Source organism: Epinephelus lanceolatus, chromosome 9 (genome assembly GCF_041903045.1).
Source record: "Epinephelus lanceolatus isolate andai-2023 chromosome 9, ASM4190304v1, whole genome shotgun sequence".
Lineage (NCBI taxonomy): Eukaryota > Metazoa > Chordata > Actinopteri > Perciformes > Serranidae > Epinephelus > Epinephelus lanceolatus.
The window spans coordinates 19924778-19936889 of NC_135742.1; the positions used below are offsets into that span (position 1 = coordinate 19924778).

The window sequence follows — 12112 nt, forward strand, 5'->3', positions numbered from 1 at the left end:
ACAGCTATGGCCTTTAATGCAAAACACACACACACACACAGACACAACCTTAGTGTGCTAACCCCAAGCTCGGCTCATAACTTCCTTGCCAACACCACTCGCACACAAATGTGCAAATTGATATGCGCACGCAAAGTCGCTCACACACGTGCATACAAACACAGACTGTTGAATAGACAGACATGCACTCTGGGTAACACTGAATATGATGAATTGTAGATTTGCTGCGATTTATCTTGTTATCCTCATAATGGAGTAGATGTAAAAGACAGTACAGGGCCAGAAGCCGCCGGAATATGAACAGAGGAATATGTTACACTGCAGTAAGGCCAATGACATCCTGTATAACTAGTTTCTTGAAACAAACATGCCTTGAGAGGCCCCCTGCATGCTTTCACAATTACACACGCACAAGCTATATGTCACACGCACATAGACACAGAGAAAAATAAGATGGCATTTGTTGTGCGGTTTGAAATTTCATGGTTCACTGGCGTGCACGCAGACACTAGAGACAGACAGAGGGTGTGCTTAGAGTAGCAAAAACAAAACACAAACTGACAGGGCAACAGCAGCCTGTGCGCTGTCATGACGAAGGAGTGCTATGATAGAGACAAACACACATTACTTAAGAAAATAAAAGAAAAATAGGGAAGAAGATGGAATTAAGGAAAGGAAATGAGGGGAATTACTTCTGTCAGCACTTTGTCCATTTTACTTTATACAGTAGAGGCTTTCCATGTGAGTATGGGAACTCCTGTGTGTATGCCAATTGTACATGTGCAGACGTGTTCCTCTCTGAATGAAGTGGAGCAGCATGTGGTAAGAGGATCAATAGGTTTAGCTGACTGGATACTGAAGGAGCAGGCACACCTCTTACGCAGGGTCAGGACATCCCACTGACTGGAGCAAGGAAGGGAGGAGGAGGAGGGAGAGAGACGAGCGAGACGGAGAGAAGGGGAGATACCGAAGAGGCACTTCACTGTTTTTTTTTTTTGTTTGTTTTTTTTTTCTTCTCTCCCATTTCCTCACTTCCTTTCCTGGGAGGTTGTGAAAGGGCAGAACAGAGAGGGAGACACAGAGTAAGAGAGACAAAGGACGCAAAGCTGAGAGGATGAAAGCGAATGTGAGTGTGTGAGTGACTGTGTGTAACATGCTCTGTCATGCTGGTGTGACTACCGCTGCCTCTCCAACTGGCGTCGCTGGCTGTCAGGAAAAGCACTGTTTTCCGGAGGAATGAGTCTCTGAACCGGTTCACCATGTGGATGTGGGACAGTAATTTCCAAGCCTTTGCCGGAAGAATCCCACGGAAAAAAGAGCAGCGGCCGGAGAGCTTAGCTGGTCCTGCTGGGTGGCCACTGCACTGCTGAGACTCTTTCGCTGAAAGACAGAGTTCACACTGGGCTTAAGTCTGCCCCTGGTTTCTGCTCCTTTTTTTATTGTCACATTTATTGGGATTTTTTATTTCTCATCTGGAACTCAATAGATTTTACGGTGCTATGTAGTTTGACTCTTTGTAAGCCGGCACATTTTGCAGTGATGCACTAGGACCAGACCAGTGAAGCTGAAAGTTCTGGAGGGACTCTTTACTGGGAGACTGGTCTGAATGGGCACATCACAGCAGTGGATTGCAGTATGAGACACTACATATTGTGCTGGGGCCTGCAGATGCTGTGGGGCAGTGTCTGTAGATAGCTAGATAGATAGAGGGGCTCAAAGGGTGAAAGGTTAAGAGGTAGGGGACCAATCCTGACAGAGCCTCGGTATGAAGCCTGGACAATGTCCAGGTGTTCCCACTGACAGATCCATGATGCACCTCAGCCATTTTCCTTTCAGAAGGCACTCATGGATATGGTGAGTAATGGAGGTGATGATGGCTAAAAGATAAAGTTGTTTACTTTTTGTCTGTGTGTGTTTTTTCTTGTCTTTTCATGGCTGTACTGCTGTCGCTTCACTGTGCACGTAGAGGAGTACTTGAGTTCATTTAAAGTACATAAAATGTGAATTGGCGTGCAGATCCATTTGTGGGTGTGTGTGTTGTTTTTGTGGTATGGTTAGAGCTCCCTTAAGGCTAGCCTAGCCTAGCCCAGCCCAAGTGTAATTTTTTTCCCAGCTCAGCTCAGATGTATTCAGGGAAATTTATTGTTAAAGGGGCCAGACGTTTCCTGTCATTTTCTCCCACACTAAATGCCCAAGTTGATCAAGTGGAGGGCTGCGGTAGTCAGAAATAGCAAGCACACGGAGGTATTGTAACGGTGAGATGGAGACTGCTTTCCAAGAGTAAACTAGATGGGAAAAACAGCTTGAAAAAGTGCCGTATTGTTGGGTTTCTCTGCTGTCTTGTTTTGATTAGTCATACTTAGGCGGCATATCTTGTGGGAATAGTTGTCTCACAGCTAGGTTATAAACTAGGAGGGACACAGAGGAGTCGGTGATGTCATCATAGTGGGCTGTGGGGATATGAACAACGCTTGTGTTTCCAACAACGTTTTTCCAGTGGTTTGAGCTCTTCGGTCTAATCACGCACACGATATTAAACTCACTGAACAAATGGCATTAAGGGCAGTTGTATGGCTGTCAATCAAAACCTGTTGTGTAACTGTTTCTCTTTGGCAGTATTCTTCTCTGTGGTGTGACAGTACACATGCATACACATGCAACACTTGCCACACTTTACCACAGTCTCAACCACATTTATTGTATACTGTTCAGCCCTGGGCCTCTGGGTATTCCCTATGCTTTGTTTTAAGGCTAAGCACTGACATGCACGCCATATTCACTCTCTGCCTTGTTGTTTCTGTCTCTTTACACTGGTGGATGATGCGTGCAAAGGCAGGAGGATGTGGAAAGATGTGCTCAAGATCGGATGTCAATGCAATCCACAGTATGTGGCACAGGTTGTACTCATCAATAGCGTCCATTAATGTGTCTGCTCATGTTGCACAGGGTGAGATGTGCATGACAATGCAGTTTAATGGGATTTAGTGTTGAATTCAACATCAGACAATACATGGTGTAGATTCTTGACTTGAATAAATAGAGGGCCATTTACTGACCTTTTCAGCAGAGACAGTGAAAGAGAGTTGTGGGGAAGTAAATGGAGCACAGGAGAATAGATTCAGACAAACAGATGAACTCTCTGCAGACGTCAAGGCACCCACGAAAACACACAAAAGAGTGTCCTCCCAGCACACATGGAGACAAAAGGGGGCTGGCCTTGCCATCAGGAAGCAGTGTCAAATATTCCTTGGTAATCTATGAACATATTGTAAACAGACACAACATCCTTGTTTTTTTCTTTTGTCCACAAACACACACTGTTAGGGATTACCATACACACACAGTCAGGCTGTCTCAAATACTTCCTTTAGTACACTTACATGTACTACACTGCTGACACTATGTACCTACTTGCATAGTGGGCATATTTTGACAAGGTGTTGTATCAAACCAAACATGGATGTTGCACACTCAACGTTAAAGACAGTCACAAGATCTGGCAGCTTTTCTTCTTCTGCTTGGCAAATTGCAACCCGACAGATCATTATCGCCAATATTTTCATGGACAATTACCACTCGCCAGAATATATGCTTGCTATATCTGCTTGTTTGCTCACTTGGCTTCTTCTGTATTTATTTATTATTTGTATTCCATATTGATGTGGATGCCCACGGCTGAAAGTGGCTGGCTCTACCAGCTAGTTAGTATTAGCTGCCATATTTTGTGAATATTTACAACATGTTGAGCATCCGATGACAAATCGAATACCATAATGTTCTACAGTGAAGGCAACAATTCAACATGCATTAACACCAGACATAACTTGTGCCCATAGGCTGTATAGCTTATGCCACAACAACGGAATGAGCAAGAACACCACTAACTGTATCTGTGCCTGTGTCTGTTTGGCCAACTAAATTGTCTGTATCCATATCTGTACTAGGAATGGGCGAAGTTTAAGACAGAAATGCATAGAGTTTAAATCAAAAGTGGGTGGGACCTAACCAGAAGTTGTTATTGTTAGCCTGGTAGTGGTATGGGTTGGTCAGAAGTTGCTATATTTATTATTCATTAGAAAACTATCAGAACCGCCTCAGAATTGAGCTTCAGATCATTTTTGATGGCAGCACAGTGGTGCAGTGGTAAGCATTGTTGCCTCACAGCAAGAGGGTTCCTCAAACCCAGGGTGGGGGTTTCGAACCCCCGGGTGGGGGAGCCCTTCTGTACGGAGTTTGCATGTTCTCCCTGTGTCAGTTGACTCAGCCCTTGTAACAACACATGTAACTTCAGTGCCTGCCAATAAAATGTGCTGCTGTTAGCTAGCTAGCTAGCAAGCTAACATTACCATTGGTGTTATTGTTCGTGGTACTAAATTATTACAGCATTAACTCAATAACAAACTGATGACTTATACCCGAAAACACTGTAGTGATAGTGATGAATACAGATGTATGTTTGTATAATGCTTAGGTGTTTACAGTGGTAGTCGGCCGACATGTTATCTGAGGCCACTCTGTATGCAACATGGGGACCATTGAGGATGAAGTGTTCAACGTTTCACACTAAACCTTTTGACCATTGTGAGTGCAACATCTCGGTACTCATAGTGCACTGCATTTTGCCATACTCACAGTAGACAGACATACAATCAAAGTGATAAGTACAAGTATAGAAGTATCCGATATGAGACACAGGTTTAGATGAGTGAGCTTGTATTTGGTAGGTTGCTGTTTTATTCAATAGACGTCACCCTCAACGCAGTGAAATACAGTTTACAGTAAAGTACTTGCCCTCACTTAAGCCCTAAATAATTAAAGATACATTATAGTAAATGGTATCTCAAAGGGCCGTAGGAGCAGTAAAGAGAAAAATACAGTAACCATGTTAATCATAACACTTACTGGCTTTGATAAAGTTGTCCCTTGTTGCTGTAATTGCTTTATTAATTAGAGGCAAATCTGACTAAGAAGTAATTCACACTCTACTGGGATGTTTTGTGTTGCTGAGTTGGATGGATGTGGCAAATCGAGTGACAGTGTTGCGACAACAATTCAGGGCTGTCATGGTTGTCAGAGTCGAGCATTAGTCTCAGAAAATGGGAGATGGGCCTGTCAGACTCCATTTAAACCTCAGGCAGGGATTTCTTTTTCTAATTCTCTACACAGTCAAGCTATGTGCCATCATAGTGTATGGGAGTGTGTACGAGTCCAGAGGAGCTCTCAGGATGATCTGTATTATTCATTGTACCTTGATAATGGACCAGTCCCTTTCTTTCCATTGGACCTGTGGTGTACAAGCAGAGCAGCACTGAGAGAACAGAGCGTACAAAGACTACACAAAAAACACTGACCACTGACGCCACAATGAGGACATTTTCCCACCAGTCAATGAACTTGTGACAACATCTGTGTTACGATTACACCGGATGTTTTGCAAGCTTTTTGTCCATGACTCTATCTGTATCTGTAGAGTACTTACTTTGATCTATAATGTCAGATCTTTAGATCTTTCTCTTAACCAACACAGGATTAGTTGGTGTGGCTATGGCAACTCACTGAAGCTGTTTTTTTAAATTATTTTGGGCTGTGGCTCAGGCTTTGTTGCTGGCTCCCTCCTCCTCTTCATCTCCCTCTCCTCTCACGGGATGTGCTGTCCACCCAAGGATGACAGCGTCTTCCTTTGTCATCCTCAAGGCTTCCTCAGCATCCAGGTTGTGGTCATCTCCGGTACTACGTGTCCATGAATGTGCCTTGTGCCAGGTGACAACCTCCAGGGCTGAAAAATGAAGCCAACATGAAAATGCCAAAAACTGCAGTTCTTTAAATGGCCACTTGAGGCTGGCCCCAGAAGCCAGTCAATCCCAACAGACGCAAAAATGCCAAACTTAACAGCAGATATAAGCATATTTTCAGCCTGGTACAAGAAACATTCACAGTTCATATCAACTGTATGGGGATTAATTTTTATATAACTAACCCGTTTACATTTTATTAAGGCCTAAAATCATGCAAAATTAGGGCGGGCTGCTTTGAGTAACGGGCTGTCTGCTGATGGTGTCGTTAGCTTCTCAGTCAGATCCACCTCTTGCCAAAATATCATCACTCCTGGCTCCAAAAAAACAAGATGGTGACGGCCAAAATGCTGAACTTGAGGCTTCAAAACAAAAGTACACAAACCAATGGGTGGCATCGCGGCAGATATGTCTATTATTTTTCACAGTCTTTGCCTTGCACAATAGGTCTCGGCTTCCTTCTGGCAGAGCGCTGTTGCAACTCTGCTGCTGCTGCTGTACGGAGCGGTGGGCAAGTGACACAATGCCCAAACACCATGTACCATCAGTAAGACTAACTGCCACGGCAAGTCTAAAATTGATGAGGACACTGAGTTACTCAAAAGAAAGAAAAAAAAATTAAGTCTTAAATGTGCATTCACACATACATTCACCCTGACATGAACACATAACACATGTTGTATTATTTGGGCACATACATTTCATTCCAGAGTGTATTGAGGCCATGCAGCAACATTATTAGCAAATTCTCTTTTGCTCTTAGAGGGTTATTGTTACAGTCAGCATCTTTTATCAATCACTGTGCTTCCAGTCTGCATGCATAACTATTAATGCACGGAGACTCACAGTGGTGATGTAATAATCGTCACGCTGTTTTCATCCTACTTTTTCAAATGTTGCCTTCAGCGGTACAGTAAATAAACCAAGATGTATGATTGTCTAAACTGAATTCAGTACTAACCAGAAAGGAAATGAAAAGTGTATGTAGTAATCTAATTAAGTGTATCCAGTGCCTCAGAGACCAGGGGGAGAGGATAGGCGAGGCTATATTTAGAAAATGGGGACTGGAAATGCATCGATGCATCGCTTCCCTCTCCCTCTCCCCTGCTCCTTCATATTGGAGGGTGTGTAATCATAGGATAATAGATTGTTTTAATATGTAATTTTGGTGTGATTTGGCAGCTTTTTCAAAAAATAAGGAGCTAAAGGACATCAAGTGTCATGCTCGTAACCCCCTCCTCTTCCTCTCTCCTGGTGGCCCCAAGGGTGGCTACCTCAGACGTAGCACATTTTGTCAGAACGATAACAAGACACAAGGCATTGTTATCTCATTTCTGTGAGGCTCTCTCCCACTGCACATTGTCATTGATTGTAGCGCTGCTGGGTCAATCTCAGTGAAACTTTAGATTACTTTCTATCACTCCAAGTTACTTTGTTGGGACTGAGGCAGAGCTTTTGAAATGGGCTTTCTGGAGACAGCAGAGACCTGTTGTCAGTTTTGAGCCGACAGAGTCATCACTCACTGTTGTCCCAGTGGACCACCAGTACTGTGTGTGTGCGTGTGTGTGCATGTGTGTGTCACACCTACAGCATCAATCTCTGCCAGCCTACTGTGCAGGGTTATGCTGATGTACTCAGCCTTATTTGGGGTGCTCTCCACTCACTCCCCCTGAAAGGACCACACAGTCTAACGCTCCTCTCTTCTTCACACTTTTCCTTCCACCGCATCCTCCCTGAGAAACCACCTGTTATGTGTGAAAAAAATACTGAGCGGGGGTAAAAAGCATTCTGAGGACACAGCATGCTCTTGTTGCACCTCCTCAAGTGCCAGCATCACTGCATCAGTTTCAATGCAACTTGATACCAGACTGATCCATGAAGAGAAGTTCATATTTTCGCTAAAATTAAAGATAAAGTTGTTTAAAAAACATGTTGCATTGCTTTGCATGGAAGACATCCTTGCATATGTTTTGACTAGCACACGCAATACACACTGTAGCTACACATACAGAGGTATATTTGGCTGCTGGTCGGGCATTGTGAGAAGTATTCTCCATTATTGTTTACATCTTTATAGCAAATGTTTTATTCAGTAAAGCAGTGTGAAATTGATTTTTTTTTGGCCGGTCTGAGGCAAAGCTGAAAGCCATAAACACATTAATGGGATATTATCACGTTATTAGTTGATACAGCGAGCGTGCTGGCAAATAATTACCTTTTAACACATCCAACAAATTCACAACAACATTAGCATTCATTTGGAGCTGTGTTTCCGGCCAGCAAGAACATGTACAGTACAAGTCCAATATTAAACTCTCCTCTGGGGTTTTGCTTTTTTTTTTTCTATCTCCACCAACTCTTTAAAGAAATATTTTTCCACTCAGCTTCCCCACTAAGTGCACCAGCTTTTTGCCAGTACTGTAGTTTAGGTTTATCATACCTTTTTCATTAATAGCTGCCTACAGTGGCTGGAAATAAAGTTCATAACTAAAAGTCATGATGGCCAAAATCGTAAAGATGCAAGCCATAAAGCCAATATGAATTTAAAGTAAAGAGAAAGCACCTGCAGATGACACTTGGCGATATAAAAGCTGCAGCTTTAAAAAGCAAAATAATCATAATTTATCCTAGGTTGTTAGTTTTATCCTTAGATGAATCAGTTTGAACTTTGGATGCAAAACTTGAATGCCACGTCTTTCACTCACACAGCTGTGTACGGTGTGACAGCCCAGTCTGACCGCATGATCTGTGACTAATAGTTAATATTACGCTGTAGGATATCAGATCCTCTGACACTCGCCTCTTGAAAAAGGGATGACTTATCGCTGTCTCTTCACTGGTTTCAGTTTCATTTAATATTGAAGTCAGGTCTGGAATGTGTGAGTAAGAGCTGTGATAGTGAGAATTAACTTGGATGTGTTGTTACTCCAGCTTTCCCACGAGGCAGTGCGGTGCTAAATTGATTATGAAGTTACATGAAGCATGACAGACATGTTCTTGCTGATATGTTTGAGGCTCTCACTTTAATCTGCTGAGAGGGGAGCACACACCGCTGTTGCTCACAAAGGCTCCAGTGTTTCACCTTCTCTCTGTTAGAGAAATTTCAATTAGCCCCTCTTTTGAATTGCTTAACGATTAGTTGATTATTTCACACCTATTTTGCAGGACATCTTGCTGCTACTGTGTGTTTATCTGAGCACACACACTGAGTCAGTCAGTGCTGGCAATGTTAAGACTCTTCGTGCCCGCACTGTTCTCTTCACCACCCCATATCTCTTTCACACATTGCTGCTCCTGGTTTTCTTATTGTGTTATTCTGCCACTTATTTACAGTTTATCCTTTTTTCCACCCTTACTTACTTCTGTGTCTTCTACAGGAACCCCTCATGTGTTTGTGAACACATCAGCGCACACACACACACACACACACACACACACACACACACACTTACACACCATTCAAAACACCAAACATACCCCTCAGGACAGATTAGATGCAGTGCAGAATGAGCAATATCTAGAGACCGTGTTGTCATTACTCATTACAGCGTCTCAATGCCAGAAACACAATTTCATATTGGCAGACAGCAACAGGCTAACACAGTTTAGATCTATTGGCATCATTAAAATAATTTACCATTTCTGATTTCTCGCTCAGAAAAATAAAATGAGTCAGCCTTAGTGCATGTTTGCCTATTCATGTAGTTGTGGATGGGCTGTAGGGCTGCAGCTATCAATGCTTTTAGTAATCATGTATTCTTCAAAGTCAGGGGTCAGCAACTTTTACTATGAAAAGAACGATATTTGGCCGAAGAACGGAAAAAATCTGTCTGGAATGTAACGCCTATTTGAGCCTCAAACAAATCTGTCTGCACACTATTAAATTCTGTTTTCCTTTTTTGGATTTGGAATCGCCCAGCTAGGAGGACTCAAGACACGTCATCGCCATTGAGGTTTGGCAGAATTAAGAGGAAAAGGCGCCAGGTCATCGACAAATGATACCCATTTTTGTTGATAAAATGTTAAAACATTATTTTAATCGGTGTATAGGCTACATATTTTTACAATAGTCGAATGTAAAATTATTTTAGGCCCAGAACAATGATGTATGAAAGTTAAAATGTTAGAAAAAAATAACACTGTCGAGGGGATAAAGAACCACATTTGTCTCCAGACATCCCTGTTTTTAATTAATCAAGTAATCAAATAAGAAATACTTATGCTTTATTAAAGAGCAATAGTAAATACAATATAATATACTTATAGAAAATTAGACAGGTCTCATAAATGAACAACTAATTGGTTTCCTTTTTAGAAAATGAACATTTTTATTGCTTAAATTTGACAATAATTAGGCTCCATCTGCTACTTATACCATCAGGTGTGTGTTTGTTCTTGCCTGGAGCTCCCCACTCATCCACTGACATGGGTTGCCAGGCTTTTTACGTCATACGGCAGACTTTTGCTGGCAAATGAGCGGGGAGCTCCGCTGGCAGTTTGAAGGGAGGCTGCTAGTGGAGCCGGTACTTCCCACATTGCAACGACACAGAGCTGGTTGAAAATTGTCATAATCAGCCATAATTAACTTAACGTTACATTCTTTACGAATCTTTCCACTTCGTGTAGTGTTCATGTCACCTGAACCTCAATTACTCAAGTCTTAATGGATTTCTTTTAGCATTATAAAATGATATAATAACTAATATACTAGTGATAATAGTGTGTCTCGTTTATGCATTTGCATTGATGTTTTAGCTTGTAATGAACAGAAATCACTGACTGTCTTTAATCGGGATGATCTACTGTAGTTTGGTACTGGTTTGCTGTCAACTATAACATCACAAACCTTTATCAAATGTAGTGATTAATAAATACAAAGCAGTAATAAGACAGAGAGGAACAAAGCACTCCTTATAGTCTTGCCATTGGCTCCAACAGTTGTGGCTTTATGACTCCATAGTTGTATAACTTGCTCACTAGAGTACATATTAAACGCATACAAGAGCAGTAGCGCTGGAAGGCCCGGAGGCAGCTTTGACATCACATTCATTTTAAACATCCATTTCATTTCAATTTTATTCGTCGCAGCCTGTGCTGTGTCTCACCGCTGTCCACACAGCAGCTGCTAGATGGAGCATTCAATCTTGTGTTCATCTCTGGGACAGGGGCAAAAGGATGGACAGATCAATAAGAATACAGCGTGGCAGCCAGACACATTGGAGGCAGGGGATGGCTGCAGGTGCTCGTATGAGCTCAGCATAAATCAAAAGTAGAAATGTTACAAGCTAAAGCCAGTGCTAAGGGAGCTGGGACCGCCCCAGACTGTGAGGGCCGATGTTAATCAAATGTAAAATGAAAAGTAGGAAAATCACAGCTTCTTTTTTGCTTGAGGTCTGTGAAGTCAGTCTGGCTGTTTTGAGCGACTGTAGCACTGTAGTCACATGAAGATTGCATCTCATGACCATTTTTCATTCATTTATTTTCAGTAACCGCTTATCCTGTTGGGGGTCGCGGGGGAGCTGGAGCCTATCCCAGCTGACATTGGGTGAGAGGCAGGGTACACCCTGGACAGGTCGACAGACTATCACAGGGCTGACACGTAGAGACAGACAACCATTTACACTCACATTAACACCTACGGGCAATTTAGAGTCACCAATTAAGCTAACCTTGTGGGTGGAAGCTGGAGTACACAGAGAAAACCCCTGCTGACATGAGAGGACATGCAAACTCTGCACAGAAGGGCTTCTAGGGTTCTAACTCCCCATCCCGGGTTTGAACTAGGGATCCTCTTGCTGTCTGCTAATGCTAATTAGCTTATCTCCTGCTAATGCTGCCAAGGCTAACTACTACACAACCTTGCCGTCTGGTTTTTGACTGCTGGCTGGATGCAAAATGAAATCTGAAGATGTCCTCTTGGACTCACAATTACAACGAAATTGACAGATTAATTCTTAATTAAAATAACTGTAAGTCACAGCCCTAATGACAAACACTTCAAGGGCATAGGTTTGCATATGGACAGTAGAGACATGTCCCTTTTTCGGGAGGACGAAATTATCTTTACCGATATTTAAGCAAACTCATTTGCATTATCCTCATTCTAGGGACATTTTACTTTACACCAGGATGATCAGGTATTATTCCTCATTGATCATTTTCACTATAAATTGGTTCATAAAACTCAACCAGAACCCCTGCCAAACATTTGACCCCACCAGCGTTGAAATGAAACCAACGCCCTTGTAATGCTCTGTCAAGGTCCTTTCAACTATGCAGTATAAAATTACTGACACAAACAGGGACCAAATTTTCTTCCT

General features: G+C 42.5%; 1 protein-coding gene across 5 annotated transcripts in view; it reads left to right on the forward strand.

Moving 5' to 3' along the window:
• pde4d (phosphodiesterase 4D, cAMP-specific) overlaps nt 1–12112 on the forward strand; it is a 264066-nt gene that overhangs the window by 180809 nt on the left and 71145 nt on the right. The window contains exon 1 of one of the 5 annotated variants that reach the window (XM_033619974.2): nt 342–1854. The exons of the other annotated variants lie outside the window; for them this stretch is intronic. Within the exon in view, the coding sequence (XP_033475865.1) occupies nt 1766–1854 (89 nt within the window). The 5' untranslated portion in view covers nt 342–1765. Of the gene's footprint in view, nt 1–341; nt 1855–12112 lie in introns of those variants that run through there. 5 annotated transcript variants of the gene reach the window in all.